We start from the raw sequence: 22,510 nt of genomic DNA, 5'->3' as shown, positions 1-22,510 counted from the left end.
AGGTCTCTTATTCTGTCGGTTGCTCCCTCTAGGAGCAACTTGTTATCACATCTTAATGACTATTTAACAAGGCTGCAAACTATGTAAAGGTGTCTCCATATTCTCTTGAGCTGAGAGCTGCTCAGCTTTTCTGTGGTAATGCAGTGTTATTTGTTCCTCTTGCTATTATCTCTAACCACAATTATAATTGTAAATGATAAATCCACAGTTATGACAGACAAATAAGTCTCTAGTTAATAAGGCAGATTGTGTCCAAGCCTGATCTTCTCTATACATAAGGGCCCTTGAATTTCACGTTTTCACCAAACTTCTTGCTTTTCTTTGAATTACTTGATAACCAGAAGAAAGAGATCCAGTCTCACTCTGTAGGCACTGAAGAACTCAAAGCCATTACATCTCTGAGTAATTGATTTCTCTCACTTAATATACATATATATATTTGTTGTAAACTAATTTGTTATAAGCTGATACAGCAGTTGGGTTTCATTATGCAGTTGCCCTCTCCAGCTAAACAGCAGCAATCATAACAAAATAGCAGACTTCAAGAATTACCCTTACAAAAGATACGGTTGTTAACCAGTTCTCAATTCCTTATGGAAGGCCAAGGTTGTTTAAAAAAAATGTTTTTATGCTTTTTGGTCCGTCCATGTCAATGTCTGGCATTTCTTTGTCATAGTGACTACCAGCCCCTTTTTGCCATTATTTTTTAAGTGTGCATAAGGTTAGAAACAGTACCTGGTAGACTGGTTTTAGCAGGAGCATCAGTATTCACTTAGGGAAAAGCATGAAGGACTTAGCCACCACCAAACTTGCCTACCCTAGCTCAGGTACGAAGAATACTCTCTTGCATGTATATCTAAGCAGAACATTAGGAGAGATTAAAAATTATTTTATTACCTAGTGTGTGAACTTCAGTGGTCAGCAATGAAAATTCAGTCCTTTGAAGCTTTGAAAGCCATAAAGAGCTGCACAAGTCATTTTGTTATAGGAGACAGACTTGCTCTTCACTGCAGGTTTCCTCCCATAACTGAATAGTCAGTCATTGGATTCGAGAATGTGTCTTAAAGACTAAACTGGAAGGTTAGTTTGAGGCATAACTGATGATGTGCTTGGTATAAAAAAATAACAACAGCAAGGAGTAAAGTGCATGCAAGTGCGTCTCTGACAAAAACACAAGATATGTAAGGGAAAGGTAGGCTTGTAGTTGAAAATACAGGACTTGCAGGTTTTAATATTGTCTCTGTCACAGTCTTACTGTCTGATCTTAGATCGCTTTTTGATGCTTCTGCGTTCTTCCTGCAGTCAAATGTGGGTTGTTAACAATGCTCAGTTCAGTACATAATGATTATAACATGATTTGAAAGTCTCAGGTATAATTTGCTCTATGTTAGCTTGCAGAAAGACTGAAGAAACTGGATTAAAGCAAGGGAAATACTGTGGCTTTGCCAGTGCCTGCTGCATTTAGCGGATGGGTTGATGTCCTATTCCTAATCCAGCTACAACACTACAAACTGTAATTGCTCTCAGGTGCTTGTTCTCTACCATCTGAAAGTCCCTGTCATCACACGTTAGTTAAGGGAGGGGGTAGAAGGGGGAGTTTCTGCACTCTGGAGCTGGCTATATGAGCTCAAATAACATCTGGAGGTGTTTTAAAACTTATGACTTTGTGCAAAAGTGAAAATATATGTGTGGTTTTTCTTCTGCTGGGTGAGCTGTGGAGTTAAGGAAAATTAAGTGCCTGACTTGTAATGAGTTTCAGTGGGAGTGCAATGAGTCCCTGAAGAAAAGGCAGCCTCCATGGAAGTCTCTTGCCTAAATCCCCATTTTTTCAATGAGAATTGCAAATACAATTCAAGAGCACCTACTTTCCTTGTAGCTTTCTTTCAAGTCAGAGCAAAATAGCTCCCATATCCTGACATCCTTGTATATCTCAAAGACAGGTATGTGCACAGGAAAAGATACCTACAGCATAGTTAATGTACCTTCATTCTTTAACTTTATTAAATAAGATATTGACTATGTTGCATTTCCATTTTTGCAAGAAAAGGTACTCACTGAGCCAGAAGACATATATATATATATATGTATATATACAGATATCTACTACATATATACATACATATATGCAGTCTTTTTAAAATCACACAGGAAAAAGGTATCATAAGAGTTTGTGTGTGTACGTAGTCATTTTATGGCAGAATACTTTTGTGGGTTGATCCACGTATCTTTGAAGATCTCCAGCTGACTTTTATGGGACTTCTATCCTGCACTGCATTACTTAGTCAGAAAGGGAACTCAAATAATGCTAGCTGACTACAGGTATTTACTGAAATTAGGATTTTTTTCTTCAAAAAAAAAGAGTACTTTCTATAAACGTGCACCTTGGTAACTAATAATTTGTCTCAGTATATGTCCCTTAATACCTAAATTACTTGATTAGAAGAGTTACTGAAATCAGTCTGTATTATACGTCCAGCTTTGATTGCCTTCAGTATCTCAGGAAATTTACCCAGGGCTTACTCTTTATAAGAGGTCAAAATTACCCATTTAACTGAAAAGTGTTTTTCTCAGACTTCCAAACTTTAAAAAATATCTCTAAATCATTGGCAAATACAACACCTTAACTTTAATATTATATCAGCCTTGATCTTTTTTTGTGGCAATAACATGGATTCATAAAGTTAGATGAAGAAATACATTTTTAATGCAGTAAAAATCTCTATTCTTTGGGGAGGGGTGGGGAGGAGTGAGTAGATATCACTTAATGATGAACTATGGAAGAAAAAAAAAAATCATGCTTGGCCTAATATCCAGAAATGTTTTTATTGGGATGTAGTTGAATAAAACATCAGGCTTCTTCAGTAAGTAACAGCTTCTTACTACTCCCTGATGGATGTGCGTGAAAGCAAATGCTCATCCTTTGCTTACTGACAAAGGTGACCCCTTGATTTTCTGAGCTGTACTTAAAGCTGCCAATCAAATCCAGAGGTATGTGTATGAATTTTATATGCTAGGTGAAAGTGTACGTGGCAGGGTGGAAAGTAGGGAGTGGAGAAGCGAGAATATAGACGAACACTCAAACAAAGGAGAAGCCACATTCTCATTTAAATGAAGATCTAACAAGAAGGAAATAAATTCATATCCACAGGTTCAGTAGAGTCTTTAATCTGTTTGCATGCCTGGCTCATCTAGGGCTGTAAAGTGAAGAAAGGAAAAATTTCTCCATGCTGTCATGTTTCCTAACTTTGTTTCTAATGTTTGTGTTGTGTAAACAGATAATTAAGAAGTTGTGTGAGGCAACTGAAAAGGCCTCATATATAAATCTTGACAGGGCCCTCTTGAGGAAGGCTGCTAGACCAAGAGTTTACTTATGGGAAACCTGAGCCTAGGTTGCCACTGAGTAGATTCTTCTTTCAAGAAGAATAACAGGTGACAAATCACTCAAGAGCTTGCAGATAAAAGGACAGACCACCACAAGTGATATCATGGTAGGCATCCACTACAGGCTGCCTACTCAAAGAAACCAAGTATATGAAGGCTTCTTTAGACAGATGGTGGAAGGTGTGTGATTGCAGGCTATGGTACTCGTGAGGGACTTTAATCATTCTGATGTCTTGCAACCCAGGTTTCTGCAAAGTGCCATAAGACAATTTCTTCACATAAGTGATTGATGAGTTGACCAGAGGATGCACTATGTTGGACGTGTGCAGAGAGGTGAACTGCTCGAGAATGTGAAAGTGCAATTTGCCCTCAAGTCTCAAAGGTCCTTGAGCCTGGCAGCAAAAGCTGGTGACATGACGCATTACACGGCAGATAAAAATAAATAAATAAAAATTAAAAAAGAATAAAGACCTTTTAAACAAATCAGATAAAATCAAGTCCATGGGATAATATAGGATGCATCGAAGGATGGTGAAGGAATGTTTTCTTTCCGTAATATTTGAAAAGCCATAGTGACTGAGGAAGGTTCCTAATTTCTGAAAACAGGGAAAGTGATACCCATGCTAAAAGAGGAGGAGAAGGAGCTGGAATGAGAGGCTGGCCGGCTATACCTCAGTCCCAGGGAGCAAATTGCTTGGAAGCTAAATCTAGGAACATGGAGAAAACCAAGGTGATTGGGAAGAACCAGTGTGGATTGAGCAATGGCAAATCTCTTTACCAACCTGTTTGCCTTCCATGATGACATGGATGGCACAGTGGACAAGTAGGGAGTAGAGGATATTGCATGACTTCAGTAAAGCCTTTGTCACAGTATTTTGATGGACAAATTGGTGAGATACAGTAACGTGTGGAAGATTGGCTGGATAGCCATGCTCAAAGGGTTGAGATCTGTGGTTAGAAGTCCAGCTGGCGGCTGATTACTCGTGGTGTTCCTTGGAGGAGGAACTAACTGGGGGTCAGAACTGCTTAATGGTTTTATTAACACCTCGCATGATAGAATGCACTCTCAGCAATTCTACAAATCACAAAAAACTTGAGGTTGGTTGCATGGAGAGCTGTCAGTATTGGGAAGGAAGAGCTGCTATCCAGAAGGACATCAGCAGCCTGGAGAAATGGAGTGGTAGAAGCTTCATGAAGATCAGCACAGGCAAAGGCAAAAAGTCCTGTGTCTGTGCTGGACTAATCTCTTGCAGCAGTACAGGCTGGATAGAAAACATTTTTCCATTGAAGGATCCGGGTGTTTCGTTTCAAAAATCTGAAAATGAATCAGCAGCATGTCCTTGCTGAGAAGAAAGCCAGCTGTACACTGGTTTCTTTTAGAGGTAGTGTGGCCCATTGATAGAGGGCATAGTTCATTCTCCTCCATTCAGGGCTCGTGAGAATGCAAGTGGAGCGCTGCATCTAGTGTCGTCCCTCCTCTGTAAAAGAAAGACATTGACACACTGCAGGGAGTCTACAGAGGGGTCACCGAGAGGGTTAGGAGGTTGGAGTGTATGATGTATGAAGAGAGGAGAAAGGAATGTTTTTGTTTAGATTTAAGAAGAGAAGGCGTATTGTTGTTTACAGCTACATAATGGGGCAGTGTAGAGAAGACGGAGCTAGAGAAGATGGAGGATGAAAGGCAGTAGACAGAAGCCACGATGAGGGAAACTGTGATTAAATATTAGGAGAAAAAAATGAAAGGAGAGAAGGCTAAGCACTGAAGAAGGTGTGGAATCTCTGTCCTTGGAGATACTCAGAACTGGACTAAGCCCTGAGCAACCTCTTATAAATGGACCTGCTTTGAGCAGGGGGTTTAACCGGAGGGCTTCTAAAGGTTTCTTCCAACCTGCATTATTCAGTGATTCTGTCAGAGTGATATTCAGTCCTCAGCAGTTCAGATCCAACACAGCTTGTCTACGAACGGGGGCTGATTTTGAGTAGAGAGCCTGGAATTCTTTTGGTGAGAATATTTGTGTCTGTGTTCTCCAAATTGCTACCTAGTATTTGTGGAATAAAGAAATATCTTAAGAACATGTAATGGATATGATCCAATCAGTCTAAATCATCTGAAAGTAGTTTTCCAGAAAATATTTTCTGTAGGTAAATCAGAGGTATTTGCGTGAGGTGGGCTTGTCAGGGTGCATTGTGTAGATCCTGAGGGCATTATCACTGGAAGTAGCATGAGGCTCAAGCTCACACCAGCTTACAATTATGAATATCCATGCAAGAGTTGTTATGCACAGGGCATTAACTCTCTGTCTGCAACACCCCTAGAGGTTGTTATTCCCTACGTGTACAGGACATTCTGCGAGGGATTTTAGCAGTTGTAAGCAGCATTAAATCTGCTTTAAGCAACTGACCTGAAATGTGTAAAACCACAGAAAGAGCATGGAGTGGAAAGAAGCTGTGAACACTCTGACACCTCTCTTTGCATGCCCTTTAACTCCTCTGTTGGTGCCCGAGTCAGCTGGATTACAAGGGCTGTTATGTAGGAGGAACCATGTCACAGAGCCAAAGGTACAGTGATATGGTTTGGTTCTGTCTTTTAGGGAGATTTTAACCCTTTATTGACTATGAGATGATTCTAAACACAGAAGTTACACACATTACTTGACTTGACTGATGCAGCCTTCCAACATGAAGATATAGTAGGTGCAAAGATGACAAACACACTAAAGAAGACAGAATGGTGATTATGAAGCTGTGCAGGGCAGTAAAACCTTCTTTGTTCAAATAGATGTCTAGTGGTGAAACAACACTTGATGTTTCGCAGAGAGACAGAAGAAATAGTGCCAGGTAGACAGGATTGCTATACAGAGGTGCCAATCCAGCTGGGCTTTGCTAGAATCCTGCTCGGTACAACATGGCATATGGCAGCTGGGGATAGCTGGGCTGCAGTCTTCTTCGGATGATATAACCCCAGAATAAACAACTCTGAAAAGAAAACAGTAGGAATGATAGATCCAGAATAAACATTTGCTGGTAAGCTTTTTCCCTTCTCCTGTAACGTACAGGTTAGCTCTCAGCTGACTCAGTTATTTCCTCTACAAAATTTCTTGGTGGTGGTATATACTTTTTTTGAGTGAAATTAGAAGAAAAAAAGAAAAAAGATTGATATTTTTCCTTTCTCCCCTCCTTTCAGAGTGTGATTCTTACCTTTCCTTCATCTGCCGCCTCAGACTTTGATACTAAGTATAAGCTTCACTGAACCCTGAAGTATTTGCAAGTGCATGCGAAGGTTTGTTTCACCCCATTAATGGTGAAAGCAAGACATGGTCTGCATTAACGCATACGGATCAGCAGTAGCTACTCACATCACAACACATTTTCACTTTGTGTTTTGAAATGCTATGCTGACTGGCCACAGCTCTCAGTCTGCTGCTGCCCCACTGTGAACCTCTGTTCACCAGCAAGAGAAACAGCAGCAGAAGCAAGGGGAGTCACAGAGGATAAGAGTTTCATTTAATAAAGAGATTTCTCTAAGCTTTATGGTTTAATATTGTCGGTGAGCCAACTGTAAATAATGAATGGTGGAATAACAATGGATCTTTGTCTTGAGCCTGAAAAGGGGGGGTTTTAGCTGTTGCTGCCCTGCAAATTCCATATTCGTGACATTGCAGCTTTATAGTGAGGACTTTACTCAGCTATATAAACAAATAGGAAAAGGGTAATCACAGCTCCAAAGACCAGTGATCTAAGTAACCCTCCAAATTGTGTGAACTTCACCTGCAGCCTGTCCTTGGGAAGAAAGATTAATGCGTTGAGCTATTTTTCTGTAGCTAGAAGTCTAAGGGCACACAGTTCAAGAAAACAGGCAGCTTGCTGGCAAGGGGAGGACAGGATGATCTGTGAAAAGAGATGGCCTCAAATGTAAGCACTGGGTCATTAGCATACGGAAAACAAACTTGTGGAGTTCAGGGCACGAGAGATGAAAAATGAGGTTTTTTCATTTCTTTTTGTTTCTCAAGCCAGAGAGAAGTATTGGCTTGAGGGTCCCAGGATGTGCTTGCCTTGGCTTCTCTGGGTAGAATGGGAAGAAGGGGAGGAGGTTATGTACCGTTACATTGTAAGTACCATCATGTGCCATAAAGGAGGAAATGTGGTATGTTTGAGACAGATGGTTGTAAGGCTCTAATGTTGTGCAATGTGTTTGGGCATAAGGATGATGCCAAGCAGATTCACAATTATGAGGACCGTAAACATTAAACATGCTTTGTTTCCTCCCTTTCATTTTCTGAATAACATCCTTGCGCATCCCACCCATTTCTCATTATCTCCTTTCTTAGTCCCCATACGATGGCTTAAAATCTGCAAGCTGTTTCTGGATTCACGTCCTGGGCCTCTAACCTCTCAACTGCCCCTCGTTTCAGAATTATCTCCATTCCACAGGGACTGAGAGTATAGAGAACATCTATCAGCGCCAGTAAACCTTTCAAAGAGGAGTATAAGACAAGCGTGTGTGTGTGTTTGTGTGTGTGCAATTCAATATAGGAACGAAGGGCAGTTGGGAAAGTCAAGTGGTGGAACATAAAATATGAATGATGGATGAGGAATAAAGGAAGTGCAGATGTGCTACGGCATTTGTTCCACTTTTTACAAGAAAGACACATACTCAGCCTGTTGAAGCAGGAGGCAGGTGGGGGCTAAGAACTCTTGATTTTTTTTTTTATTATTATTATTGGTTTTGATCATGGTTTAGAGAGTTCTGATTTTTAGCATAGGTCACTTAACCTCCCTGTACATCATTTTCCTCATTTATAAAGTGCTGGTGCTAGTGCTTCTTTCATGACAGTGTTTAACATATCATTGCAAGTAACTAATATTGGTCTTCGTGAAGGACTTTGTGACTTTCTTGTCAGCAGCAGGGGCAGGAGTTTCACAAATGGTCCACAAACGCCCTGTGCCCTGCTAAAAGAAAAGTGGCTTTGCGGAGCATGGTGCTGACAGCCATTAGTGCTCCCCGAGGACCCTGGTGCCCTCACACAGATGCTGTGCCAGAGGGAGGCTGCATCTGGAAAGGAACAAAGCTTTAATCCTCCTCCTCCTGCGTGGTGTGCACAAATTTCATGTGCACATCTGGCTGTGAAAGAGCAATGCTGAGGTCTTGCCAGGGACAGGGATCCAGCACGGAGCCCTGTGTGGGCTCTGGGTTACGCTGCAATCATCAGCTCGGCTGATGCAACCAAGAGGTGGACAGTTTTGCTGTGAGCCCCTCGAAGACCAGGAACTGCTCAGCACCAAGAGGCCATTCAGAGACTGGCTCGTTTCTCCTGGAAGCAGAGCGTTGAATCTAGTCCAAAAGAAATGATACCCTCAACATCAAAAGAAATCTAAAACTGTTTTGAGTAGACCCACTCAACAGGTAGAAGTCACAAATAGAAGTTTTAATTTTAGGCGATGTAAAGATAACAAATGGTCACTGCATTTGGAACAGGAAACTGAAGACATCAGGAATATGTTACAGCATTCGTTTCAAGGTAGAGCAAGTAAATCCTGTTTGTTTTGTGATTTAGTATGTGACTTAGTCCCACTAACTCAGAGTGGTTTGAAGAGACTCTGCCTTTGGTTTGGTTTGATTCTGATGGTGCTTGCCTGCAGAACAGCTGCAGCCAGAAGTAAAATCAGGGAAAAGAAAGCAGAACAGTACTGGAAATTATACTGCAATATCCAGTGCATCCCTCCTCCTCAGAAGCAGGATCAATGGTGCCTACACCATTCCTGACAGAGGGGAGCCCATCCTTCCCAGTGTTCATTTGACACCAACTGAAAGGAGTCTGGTGCTGCTGAGAGTGCTGCAGTCTCCTTTCTGCTTTGCCAGGGCACATAGCGGCAGGACTTTGACTTTATCTTCCTTGAAAAATGGAGTTGTCAGCAAAGGTTGATTGTTTATGATGGGTGGTACAGGTAGAAACATCAGATAGCTTCCAGGCAAGCATACTGCTTGAATTATACGAACATCAGTAAGACACAGGGAAAATGAAAAGTATGTCTGGAAGTTTCCTTTTACTGTCAGAGAGGCAGAGTGTGACAGATCCGCTCCACAGTTGTGCTCGCTGTTATCAGGAAGGCAAGTTGCTTCCTTCTACTGCAGGCTGCTAGAAGCAGTTTCTGGGTTAATGAGTAAGATTTAAGGTTTGTTCAGACCTTTCTTTAGTCTAAAAGGAAGAAGCATCCTATCCCTTTATGTAACAATGACTTGTGGGTTTGTGCTCTGACGAGATGACTCTGTGATGGATGCCAGTACATGGATTTTATGCAGCCAGTGGAATAGCTGTGTAAAGACATCAGCTGCATACAAATGGCACCTACGCCTCAGAGCCTGCAATTTTAACAGGGCAGATTTTTTTTCACTCTGTCGCCCAGTAATATCTGAAGACCTCTAGGGAACATAGCATGTATTTTCATATATAGCTGTGCTACCACTTCATCGTTTACCTGTGATTTAGAGCAATGTTCACCCCAGACCTTTAAAACTGTACAAAACAACCATTGGTACAACTGGATCTTTGTAAAAACCTAACTCAAGTGTTGCAGATTTTTCTGGGTTGTAGTACTTGGCACTTCTCTACTTTGATGCTCATGTAATCTTTTTATTTTATTTTGGGATTGAGTCCCTGCCAAGTGCCATAATTCCTGAACCAGAAGAAAAGATATCTTCAGGTTAAAATGTCACCGTGCCCATCAATCACACTTCAGCGAATAGCTGTGGCTCACAAGTTATTCAGCAGTGCAATGAATAATTCCAGCCTAGAACTTCTGTACAAGTTCCTTATATTGTCGTGTCTGAGACTAACCAGGACTGGAGGTGTGAATTTCTATTCTTTTTAAAAGGATTTATTTTGTGAATATACGGGAATGAAGTGCAGGAATACAAACACTGGACGACAAAATGGTGGCCCTGGTGTCAGTGCCACAGCCTATGATCAACTTGTATTGATAACACCAGCAGTTTCTTGTGTCCAAGGTGACATGGCAGCATATTTGGGTTGACAGTAAAATACACGTCAAACAAAACTGGGGACCTCTTTGTAACAGTTCACAGTAACCATGGGTACCAGAAAATGGCTAATGTTTCGTATATGCTTGGGCAATTGTCTCCTAAAGGATGGAAGCATTTGGGTTTGTTGGATATAGAGTCCACAGAGCACTGTAGTGCTCTGGTCTGTGACTCATGATGCTTCAGCATTGCATTCAGTACTGCCCTGAGCTCTACCGCTGTTTGATATCCTCAGAGCTTACCTTTTTTATTATCTCGGACCTGAATGCATTCCTTCCCTTCTCTCCAAAACTATTATGATATAAATGTGGGGTTTGTAGCATAAACAGTTACAGGCTTTCACAAGTGTAATTTGGGCAGTTATCGAAATAATGCTGCTGGAGTCTTTTACGGCAGACATGTTACGTCTCAAATTTTGGTACAGGAGTCTGAATTAAACAGATGTGAACAATGAACAGAAAAGACAAAAGCAAAAGCAGCCTGAAAGATTTCTTTTTCTTGTAGCTTATGTACATCTTTTTTATAATTCTGAAGTTAATTCCAACTAGCTTCGACCACTGAACACAAAAAAACAGAACAGCTAGATATGACTGCTTATACAGAAAGACACAAGTACCATTCCCCTTTACTTTACTTTATATTGCTTCTGTTTTCAAAGACCTTCCAATTCACATTTCCTTATGATACAAGAATAAAAAGGAGATAGCCAAATATTTTCAGTTCATATTTAAAGTTAACATTTTGTCCTCTGAGCTAAAATATGCTTCATAAACATGTTCATTATCCTCACTTGCCCACACCAATCAAGTTTAATTGCTCAGTTAAATTGCCTGGTTACCTCGATTTGGAGACATTCAGCTGTTTCTATCATTTATCCTCACACCAATACTCAACTTTCTCTAATAATAAATGGCTGCTCTTCCATGCCTTTTGGCTAATTGTTCAATTACAAGGGTGTGAGCAGTTCTGGCATTTGAAAGACGTGTGAAAGGCCACTTGTGAACAGCCCAGGGACACAGAATCAATGACATTTATACATTATGTGTCATTTCTATGCTTTGTAACAGTAAGTGTATTATATTAAAGTACCAATAGACAGGAGAATAACTTTTTAAAATAACATCCACACTTTTTTTAACATCCACTTTTCTCTCTCAGTGACTCCACTTCAAACTTTCTTGATTTTCTGGTCCAACTAGACCATTTTTAACTGTCTCAGCAAATTTATCCTGCAGGAATATTTGCTCCCCTATCAATCCCTCTGAAGTCAATGGATTCTGCTTGAATTCTGCAGTGGAAAGTGTGGGGGACTTGGGACTGAGAAGGTTTAACGTCAGGATTTGCAGTGGAAATGATGTGCTGCAGACAGACCCCACTGCCTCGACCCCCCCAGGTAATGTGTGGAACAGAAGAGTGCGTGGAGGAGTGCTGTCTTCCAGTTTGTGCTCTTTCTTTTTCCTTGACTCCATATTTCTCATCTGTTTGGGTTTTGTTGTTGCTCTTCGTTTGCTGTCTCGTCTTCTGTTTTTATTGTGCTCTCTTTAGGTAACCTTTCTTCCTGACTCCTATCCCCATTTGATTTTCCTTTGCCCCCGCTCTGTTTTGATTCCTCTTTGTAAAGTTTCCTCTCCATCCACCTCTGTCTTTCTACTTCTCCCCTCTTACTCTCTTCTGGCTTTTTTTCCTACCCTCTTATCTTCCCTTCTACTTCTCTCTGAGGACTTTCTGCCTTTGGCTTTTTTCCTGTAGATTGGGCTCAATGGTACTCTTCGTGAATGCTGATTATCCTGGTTGGAGCTCTATGAGTGTTACGCCAGCTGAGTAGCTCTTCATTTGAATCATGCCTTGCAGCCATTTAGTAGGAAAGGAGTGTCACATCCAGCTTTGAGTGACAGCTGATTGGCAGGCAAGAAAAGCAGCCACCATCTCTCATGGGGATGCTCAGAAGCTTGTAGAGGGAGATAAAATGTCAAACCACTGTGATCTGTAGCCTTTGCTGAGAGGCTTGAAAGATCAAACTAGATCAGACACAATCCCGTTTTAGTTTGGAAAACTAAGCTGTGTTGTTTCTACTTTGAATGTCATCATCAATAGCATAATTTCTATATTCTGCAAGAGAGACTCCTATAGACTATGGCACCTTGGGCAGTCTAGACTCTCTAGATTTACCACGAGTGCAGTCGCTCTACAGTTCACACAAAGGTTGCTACCTACATGGGGTCTGCGGCTCAGGGAGGTGGATATTCTCAGAGTTGGGGTGGTATAAGTTTTGTTTTTTTTTTTTTTGTAGACCCTTTTCTGTCAGCATGCTTTGAGCTTAGCAGTTTTTAGCTGCTTGTCACTGCTTAGTGTACAAGCACAGTGTGCTTCAACTCTTTGTAATAGCATGGCTTGTGGTATGATGGTCATGTCACAGAGCACCACGAAACCTCATCAGAAAGTGGCTGCAGCGTTGGTGTGTGCAGTGCGGAATAAGCACTGAAATGGTTGCCGTCTGTTGGGTAGAGTAAATCCTCACCAAATTATGAGTACTGTGAATCCCAAATATCTTGGACTAGACCCTCTTCAGGTATATATAGTTTGACACTACAAAGCTAAGGAGCAGAGAATGAAGGAAAACACGTATTAAATTTTAAAGCTAATAACTGGCCTAGGCTGTCCTATAATTGAGTTGCATTATTTCCGGACAAAAATTATTAAAAACAAACAAACAAACAAACAAAAAACAACTCTAAAAGAATTGTGTATGATTGGCCATAGGACTTGCAAGTTAAACTGGGAACTTTCTGTTGTGAATTACAATTTGAAGCTGAAGTGTACTAACCTTTCTGCTGAATTAATGTCCTCTGAAGCTGGGCAGACAGGAATGAGAAGTGCAAGCTGTAGCAGGCTTTGTTCTTACCTACTTGCTATTACTGACTTTCTGACTCTTCTAAGATCAAACCACAGATGTGTCTAAAAGAATCTTACCTTGCCAACATATTGGTAGTCAGTTCCTGTGTATTCCTCCAATAAAAAGAACTGATTCCACATCCAGCTCCTTTTGGAACGACTGAGTTCTCTCCTGCTGTTTCCAGACAATACCAAAACCTTTCCCTTCTCTGGAAAGCCACTAGTCCTTTTTGACAATGAAGTTAAGAAACTTTGGTGGGGCTGACCAGCCCAAAACAGCAGCCAGAAGCAATGGTAAGTTCTCATCACGGCAACACGAGAAGATCTAAACAGCAACTTTTTTCTTGTCCTCAGACTAACCTACTTTACTGCACTGAATCCAATCTCATGCCGTCTTCCTCCTTTAAACAGCTTTTGCAGTCTCAAAGGATCTCTGAAAAGAAAAATAATAACATTTTAAGTATTTTCAAAGGTATTCAACAACCATCATTACAGCAAGCAAGTCCAAAAAGTAGAAGAGTAAAAGTGATCATTGAAAAGTAGGGCTATTCCTGGTTCAGAACATTGCAGGTGGTCCTTTAAGTAACTGGAGTTAATCTATGTTGAGTTGGAAGAGGTAGTCTTGATGTGTTTTGGTGGTGTTATTGTTGTTTTTGTTTTTGTTTTTGTTTTTGTTTTCTTTGCCTCGATTTACTTCCATTCAAGGACTAAGGCAAACAAGGCATTTCCTTTTTTATGACCTGGATTTCAGGATATAACTGATTAATTTCTGACCAGAGATCTTGGTAGGATTCACTATGTTGAAGAAGGGCTAGCAAGAATGCACACTCTTCTCAGGAAGCATTTTGGTTGCTATAGTTATGGACTGAAAATAACTCCAGAATATTCCCCTAAAATTTAAGGAATGTTGCCTTTAACTTCATTTAAGAAGGATCAGGTAAACAAGTTAGTGAAATATCTGTATGCATTTGTCAATATGTCCCACACACTAGGCCTGTTTAATACTATATGGGAGATTAAGTGGACATTTCGGTTTTCTTATTTACCTACTGCCTGAGTTTTATGTTGAGTTTTGAATCTTTAAATACATAGTTATATATGTAAATGTTTTCATTAGTTACTTACAAAAAATAGCTCGTTCATCTCTATCTGTGAGCTCTTACTAGCTACCGTTTCCTATTATTAATATTAAATATCTGTGCAGCTACAAAATAAATGTGAAAATGATCCCCATCTCAGAAGACTGCATGATTTTCGTCATGAAAAAAGCCATCCATGCAGTACTACAGCTCGGTGTTGACAGTTCTGTTTTAAAGCAGTTGAAAGCTTTTATTCACAAAGAAGAAATGATATCAGATAACCAAATGCCTAATGATCAGCTCTGGAACATTTTATAATCTGAAGAAATCAGAATTAGTTGACAGAAACATTCTACAACATATAAGAGTACTTTTCATAAACACTTTGTTCAATTTTTTAGTCCAAACAGATCCATACTCTTAAAGAAGGCTCATTTGCTTGATTTTCATTTTGTTTTGCACAGATGCTTTTTGGAAAAGTTTTTTCAATATCCTGATCAAAAAATATAGATCATTCTGAACCAGCTCAAAATTCAACATAACAGCTCGCAATGTTTGTAAATAAAATTGTTGAATAGCAATCTAACTTCATATCAAATCACAAGAGGTTTGTTTAATTTTCTAAGTATTTAATGTGTCACTATTTGGATCGTATTCTACATCAAAGATAATTTTTAAGCTATATTTTATGTGTTTTTTTTTTTTTTTTTTTTAATTTTTTTTTAAAGGTGTAGATCAGGCAGAATTTAGCCTCTGAGCTACACTGATGGAGTTAAAGCATTTACAATGCCTCGGGTTAGCCACTCTTCTGGTTGTCACTGTTCTTAGTAATAAATTGTATAAAATAACCTCAAGTCTCTTACGGTTCCTCTTAGTAAATCATTTTCTATAAAGAAATACCACTTAGCTTTTAGATGGATAGTACGTAATGGAACAGGGCTGTTCAAACAATATCTTTTTACTGCTTCACAAGGTAAAATAGCAAAAGAAGGTAACTTCTGGTTGGGAAGGAGTTGTTTTTTTAACATTAAGAGGAGGAGTGGAAAAGGCACAGTTAATTCTGAAGTGGTATAGTTTCCTCCGGAGAGCAGGGAAGGCACCTAGTGAGCTCTTATTAGCACGGGTGAGTCTTCTGTAGGCAGTATCAGCCCTGCAGGTCTGGGGGCTCTGAGTGCCATAAGGCAGATGCTGACCCATGGCTCTGTAGGCACAACCCCCGTGTAAACATGTTCATACACAGAGAGAGCCCTCTAGCAGCACGCCTGGCATGAAGCTCGCATGGAGCGTGGGTGGGAAAGGACAAGGAGAAGCAAGTTCAGGCTGCACACACGTGGCTTGCTTCTCTGGGGAGGCAGGGTCTGAGGTAGGGAGCACAGTGTACAAGCAAACCTATTATTTTGCAATTAGTGAAGTCTACGTGGATTGCTGAGGCATGAGGGAATGAAAATCATCACTTGACAGGCTCCCCTAGTGCTCATCACATTGCCTCTATGGCCAAATCCCTCAGTGGGGCTCTATGCCTCTGCTCCTGTATGTGATGTTTTCTGAGCAGTGTTGCCTAAAGCAGAGTCACCTGCATAGGATTTGTGCCATCCTTTTAAAGGATCAGTCCTTCAAATGCCAATTGCCAGGAAACAGTTATTCCTGTGGAGGAATTTTCTGCACTTGAAGTCAGCTATATTTCACAGCTCTGATGTCATGGGAGAGGTTTTATAGTGGCTCATGCTGAAATATAACTCACGAAAATGATATCATAGCTGTCAAACACAGTCTTTTATTCTCCTCTGCAGAAATGTGTCCAAAAAGCTGAAATAAGGGCATGATCCCATAATGTTCCTCTTGACTGGGTGGTCTTTGCATAGTGGCTGAGCAGCTAAGCCCTGACAACCTCTGTGTGAGTGGCAAGAGAGCAGAGACACTTTTACAGACCTTGGCTTAAATATGCAGTCAGGGTAAGTACCCACCGAAGTCCAGGGTGTCTTTGCCCTATAGGTGCTGATAACTATTTTATGGGTCATAATGATAAATGCAGTGAGGTGAATAAAAAGGACAGGAACGACATACTCCAAGCTGAGCCTTTAGTAAAGAGTGAGCTCCTGTGGCTTTTAAATGACATTTTGTGCTTCAGTCCCAATGCCTCATGCTCCAGAGAGGTCTCTGCACCGTAATGGTTCCTCGCCTGCAATCTGCGCTCACTCCCATCTTCAGTTTGAAAACAAGTCATTTTTTTTTCTCTAACTGAAGGTGTGCAAATATAATTGATGGGACATTTCCTTTGGTCCACACCAAGGGACAGGAGCTAAAATTTCTTTGTTTTCTTGACATTGTACAAAGACAGGCAGAAAGACAGAAAGAGCACTTCAGACATCTCACTTTGCTCAAACATCAGCTGGTCAGCTGGTTGGGGAACGCACTGTGTTAATCAACTGAAATGTCAAGAGTGAAAAACGATTTTACTGTACAACAATCTCAGACAACTGGCTTAGCTCCGTCAGCTCAAATATATATCAAATCTGGGCTTTTTATGGGAGAAGGAGGAATCTGCATACCCAACCTTAAAAAAAAAAATCCCAGTCTAAGTTTAGGTATGATGATTGTTAACATAAAAGCAATGTCACTTGCAGTCAAAGAACTGTCTTCGATGTGACAAGTCGCAGATTTAAAGTTTATGTTCATGCCTCTTTGAAGGATCAAAACCTCAGACAATTGCTTAATCACTATAAATATCAGCTTACTTCAAAATTATTTCCCCTAGGTGACGATTTTCATAGTCAACCTTTCTATTCGCCCTTTCCCCCAGTATCTCATTAATGTAGATGTCTTCATGCCACCGATGTGAGAACTCAGTGTGAATTTACACCCTTCCTGCGAAGTACTTCATTACTGCAAGTAGAAATCGGAGGAAATGTCCATCAGGGTTCCTCCAGTGTATGAGGGAGCACAGTCCTGGCTTTCCAGCACAGTGACAGCCATCAGGTGCAGGTTCTTGGCAGGAGGAACCCCAGAGAGGTCCCACCTACACTCCCAGCGCTGTGGGTTGTGGTGCTCCTTCTAGGTGGTGGTTAAATCAACCAGACTAGCAAGGAGCCTTCCCATCAGAGGCACCGGTAAGGAGAGGGAAAACATTGTTTTTTTCATTCCTTTCTCTTCAGCCCCATTGTATTCCCTCCTCAATAGACTCCCAAAGGAATATGACTTGTAAATTGTCCTAGAACCTAGACTTGAGAATTATTTCTTTTCAAATCCCATGAATTCAGTTCTGTTTCTGTATACATATCAATGTCGAACATTATGGGCTGCTGATGATTAGATTTAAATAGTCTCTAAATATGTCAACAATCATCAGTGTCTCTAAAATTTCTGACATAACCTTTATTCAAGAAGAAGTACCGTTATAATAGATCTTTTATTCCTTAGTCATCTAAGTATAGTTTCATTGTTTGAGAATTGGGTGCAAAGCTTCACACATTAGGATTAAGGTCCACTACTACATTTGATTTAACATTGATTGTATTCAAGAATTGGTAATTTACTGTTATTCTCACACGAAGAGTGAAAAAGAGGTGAGTGTTAATAGCTGATGTGTCATAATAATTGAGGAAACGGAATATGGGGAATGATACAGATATACTCCATGAATATTCAACTAACAGGAACAGTTAGTTTAACTTAAAAAAAAAAAAAAAATCCTTGAAGAAATAAGCTGTATCTATGCTCATCAAGATTGCTTAGGTTCTTGGGAAAGAAATGTACAAAGGCAAAGAACAGACCCTGCTGTTTAATTCTAGCAGTATTACACTATGAATGCACCTGTGCATGTGCCTCTACTGCCTCAAAATCAAGCCTGTTTTATGGGCAGTGGTGAAAAGGTGGAAACTAGTCCCTGGCTTAAGCAACAACTATATCACTTGAAGTGTCTACCACTACCTTCAGAAGAAAAAGAGGGTTCTGCCCTGAAAGCTTTAATTTATGTTTAATTTTATAGAAGATGAAGGATGGGGGAAAGCGGTACAAGTATTTTGATATAATAACTTCTAGATGTTTACCCAGCCAACACCAAGTGAGTTTACCAGGTGGAATGACCCTGCAGAAATCCCCAACAGTTCTACAGAGCAAACTGCCAGCTGTGGCTGCCAGACCACAGGTTGCAGCTTTGCAGCTATCCTATGCAAGAGGCTCAGCTGCCAGTCCTGTGCTGGGTCCAGGCAGAGGTGCTCTCCATAATCACCATCTGCTGTCAGAAGGACCCTCCCCTGGCCCTGACATCAGGTGCAAGTGTTTAACCTGTCAGGCCTTCCTGAGAGAGAGGAAAGTAGAGCATTAATGGGGGAAAGCAGAATAGCTGGATACCGAGTCCTAGATTTGGTGTGTAGGATGTGGTAGTCCCCAGTTTGGAACTAGGTATGCTAGGTGAGGATCTTTATTTGCTTGGATTTTTACCTTGCTGCAAAGCCATGCTGAAGAAGCAATATCCCAGTCCCTAACAGAATTTGAGCAACCCAGAGGAGGCAGGACCTCAAGCTGTCCTTGGGGCTGTCCTCACAAACATCAAGTTCTGCTACCCTGCAGGCAAGACGGCAAGAAAAGGATTAAGGCTGTAAGGAAAATCTGCAAAAAAATTACTTTCTCATCATGGGGAGAAAGGTTAAAGGAGCAATAGCTACACAAAGAAAAGAAAGTATTCCAACTAACCTTGAGAAATAGAGGCTTCCAAAGTTATCATATCCATTTATTTTCAGTGTCATATTCATATATTCAAATATATCATATTGATAATTTTTTATATATAGGAAAGAATTTCTTGCTTGGTATTTCCAGTAATAACTAAGTTTCATGTACTCAGAAGCTGTAACATTGCAGACTTGTCCATAATTGACTTGGACTTAAAAAGCAGTTGAGTTTGAGCTTACTTTACAATTATGTCTCTCTTATGACCAGTTAGATCTGAAAGTCTCCATCTAATAATTTTCTCAAGTGTGAATTAGCTTTTACTGCTCTGAAATCCAAATGCCCTTTTTCCTTCATTCTCCATGGGGTATTCCTTTGTAAATATCAGTCATAAACAGGAAAAAGAGAAAAAAAAAAAAAAAAAGTCAATTTTTCAGAGAAAAAGATAGCTGATGAAATTTTAATCTTCTGATGCTCACTTTTTTTTTTTTTTTTTATAGATATCTTTGTTATATAAACCCGTATGCCCTAGCGATCGTTTCTGTAAATACACCTCTGAAATACCAAACAGAACAGAGCCAGGAGAATTCAAACCAAAAGATTTGTAGTTTTAACCATAGGTTCTTTCTGAAGACATCAAGTACACAATGTAATTGCAGCCAGCAGTGGTTGATTATAGTGTCTTTGAAAACCATTTTTTTTTCAGTTCTCTCAGCAGGAGAAAAGGTCCAGAACTATAAAAATAACTGAATGCAGCAGAAATGTTAAGATAACTACTACCTCCATCCTGCATTGGGATCTATTAGCATGGCCCTTTTGAACAATGCAGCTGCTTTAACCCCAGTGAACCTGAATGCACACAAACACCAGCCTTCACAAAAGCACACGCTGACAAAATAGGCAAAGTGAGAGGTATCTCTCTCCCTTTTGTGCCTCGGAGGTAATGGCAATAGATGACTGCATGACTTTTATAAGATTATTCAGTAGCCGGTGAGGGGACTGATGATGTGGTTTATCTGCTTTCAGATAGTTTGATTTTTTCACCTGCCGTTTGAAAAGAGCCTCAGTACTGTCTTGTTTCGGAGATGCCGATGCTAAGTCTCTGTATTTAGAAACACTGAAATCATGTCTTATATCCGCTGTGCATAAACAGTCTCAACACACAAGATAGAGGCATGTCACAAAAGAGGAAATCTTGTTTCCACTGTTTGGCTGCACTAAGTGACTAATCCGTGGTCATTCAAGAATATCCAAGTCCTTCAGCTGGGTCGGGGTAATTGCCAATATCAGCACAGACTAGGGATCAATTGGCAGAGGAGCCCTGCAGAGAAAGGCTTATGGCTGCTGGTGGATGAAGAATCAGATAAGAGCTGGCAATGTGTGCTTACAGTCCAGAAAGTCAATTGTACCCTGGGCTGCACCAAAAGCAGCGTGCCCAGCAGGGTGAGGGAGGGGATTCTCCCTCTGCTCTGCTCTTGTTAGCCCTGCGCTCACCTCTGAGGCCCCCAACACAAGAAAGATGTGGACCTGTTGGAGCAAGTCTAGAGGAGGAACAGAAAAATGATCAGAGGGCTGGAGCACCTCTCCTAAAGGCTGAGAAGGCTGGGGCTTTAGTCTGGAGAAGAGAAAGCCTCAGGGGTGACCTTACTGTGGCCTTTCACTACGTAAACTTATACAGAAGATGGAAAAAGACTTTTTACCACAGTGTGTATGAAGGGACAAGGAGCAATGGTTTTAAACTGAAAGAAGGAAGATTTAGATATAAATCAGACATTTTCGATATAAGGAAGAATATATATATGTATGTATGTATATGTATATTTTATTTTTTTTTTTACAGTAAGGGTGGTGAGGCACTGGAGCAGGTTGCCCAGAGAAGCTGTGGATGCCCCATCCCTGGAGGGATGTTCAAGGCCAGGCTGGATGGGGCTTTGGGCAACCTGGTCTGGCGGGAGGTGTCCCTGCCCATGGCAGGGGTCTGGAACCAAGTGACCTTTAAGGGTCTGTTCCAACCCAAACCATTTTATGGTTCTACCTGTAGCAGGGCTGTAACCTGGACTCGGCTTTCCTAAGTCATACAGCAGCACTTTAATCACATTGTTATTTTTTTCCTTCCTGATGGTGTGCCAGTCAAGACATAGTCCCTGTGCTTTAATCACCACGTGCACCTTTGCTGCACATACCAGCTGCACACTGGTGCATGCTACAGGGCGTGCGGGCAGGTGACATTGCAGCAGGAGCACCTGGAAAAGCATCTGATGTTGCCTGGGTCTGCAGGCAAGAGTAGGAACTCCAGCAACCCTACACAGGTGTCACAGGCTGTTCACCTCTGAAGCCAGCAGCTGCATGGAAAGGGTTGATCCTGTTCTTTTTGTGAGCTACTTCTGTGTGAGTTTAACAGGAAGCAGGAACTGATCTTGCCAAAGGCTTCCAGCTGCGTCTGCTTCGTGCAGGTGATGTGGGGACAGGCATCCATGGCATTTCATTGTTCCCCTGCAGAGAAAAGCATTCAGCTAAAACTGTGTTACAACCTGAAAATGGGGACAGGTATGTGACTAGCAGGTGATACAGCAGAATACTGTAAATAATATTAAGCTGGTTCTTGATGGAGGGGAGATAAAAACAGCTAAGAAAACAACTATTTAGTAGGAAAACAACTTGGTAGCACTTCCACTCCTGGGCATATCTAGCACATGGGTCATTTATTCCTAATCAATACCTTGATGGCAAAGTAGTAGATGTGCCTGAAGTGATAGCCAAAGTGCTTTCAGCAGTACCAAAAAATATCCTTGAAGCCATTAAAATGCTGTAGGAAAACCTTATCACAGTACTTGCTGGAAATCTCCAGTTTTGCCACCCCCTCATGAAATGTACTGTGGTTTTCATACATGCAATAAGCTATTATTAAACCTACAAAATATTTTTTCTCTCTTATTATCAGGTTCTTTAAAGCAGGAGTGTCATAAAAGAAAAAGTCACTCCACCTTATGCACCAAAACTTGATGTCTGAAAAGGAACCTAGCCTTCCTACCCAGAGAGGAAGGGTCTTGGGTGACTTGAAGTGCCTAAGTTAAAGCATTTTGTCTCTTCATTGAAACAGATGTATAGTGTGAATATCTCTTCTTCTGTTTCTTTCTAGACTCAGGTACTTGAAAGTCTCATAGACAGGCTCTTAGAAGGGATCAGTGACTTCTTAGACTTTCTTCTTAAAGAAAATATATACAGCTATTTTAAACAAGACTCCATTCTTAGAATAATATGAGATGCCAGCACCTAAAAATCTCTACTAAGGGAACTAATCCAAATTATTAGACACATTAAAGAAATCTTGGTCAGCTTGTCCCTGAAAATTATCTTTTTCTTAACTAGATGAGATGCTGGGTTTTGCTTTTTCCATCCACCTACCATTTATTAGGCACCTGCCTCCATGCCATCAGAGGCCCCTGATGTC

At 40.8% G+C, this 22,510-nt stretch overlaps 1 protein-coding gene across 1 annotated transcript in view; it reads right to left on the bottom strand.

The window, feature by feature from the left end:
- The window catches only part of CDH6 (cadherin 6), a 54,939-nt gene extending 36,071 nt beyond the window's left edge, over positions 1-18,868 (bottom strand). The window contains exons 1-2 of the mRNA XM_032182308.1: positions 18,832-18,868; positions 13,391-13,745 (exon numbers count right to left, since the gene is read on the bottom strand). Of these exons, the coding sequence (XP_032038199.1) occupies positions 13,391-13,618 (228 nt within the window). The 5' untranslated portion in view covers positions 13,619-13,745; positions 18,832-18,868. The remainder of the gene's footprint in view (positions 1-13,390; positions 13,746-18,831) is intronic.
- Positions 18,869-22,510: the final 3,642 nt, after the last annotated feature.

This window comes from Aythya fuligula, chromosome 2 (genome assembly GCF_009819795.1).
Source record: "Aythya fuligula isolate bAytFul2 chromosome 2, bAytFul2.pri, whole genome shotgun sequence".
Classification (NCBI taxonomy): domain Eukaryota; kingdom Metazoa; phylum Chordata; class Aves; order Anseriformes; family Anatidae; genus Aythya; species Aythya fuligula.
This window is presented reverse-complemented; position numbering and strand designations above follow the sequence as displayed.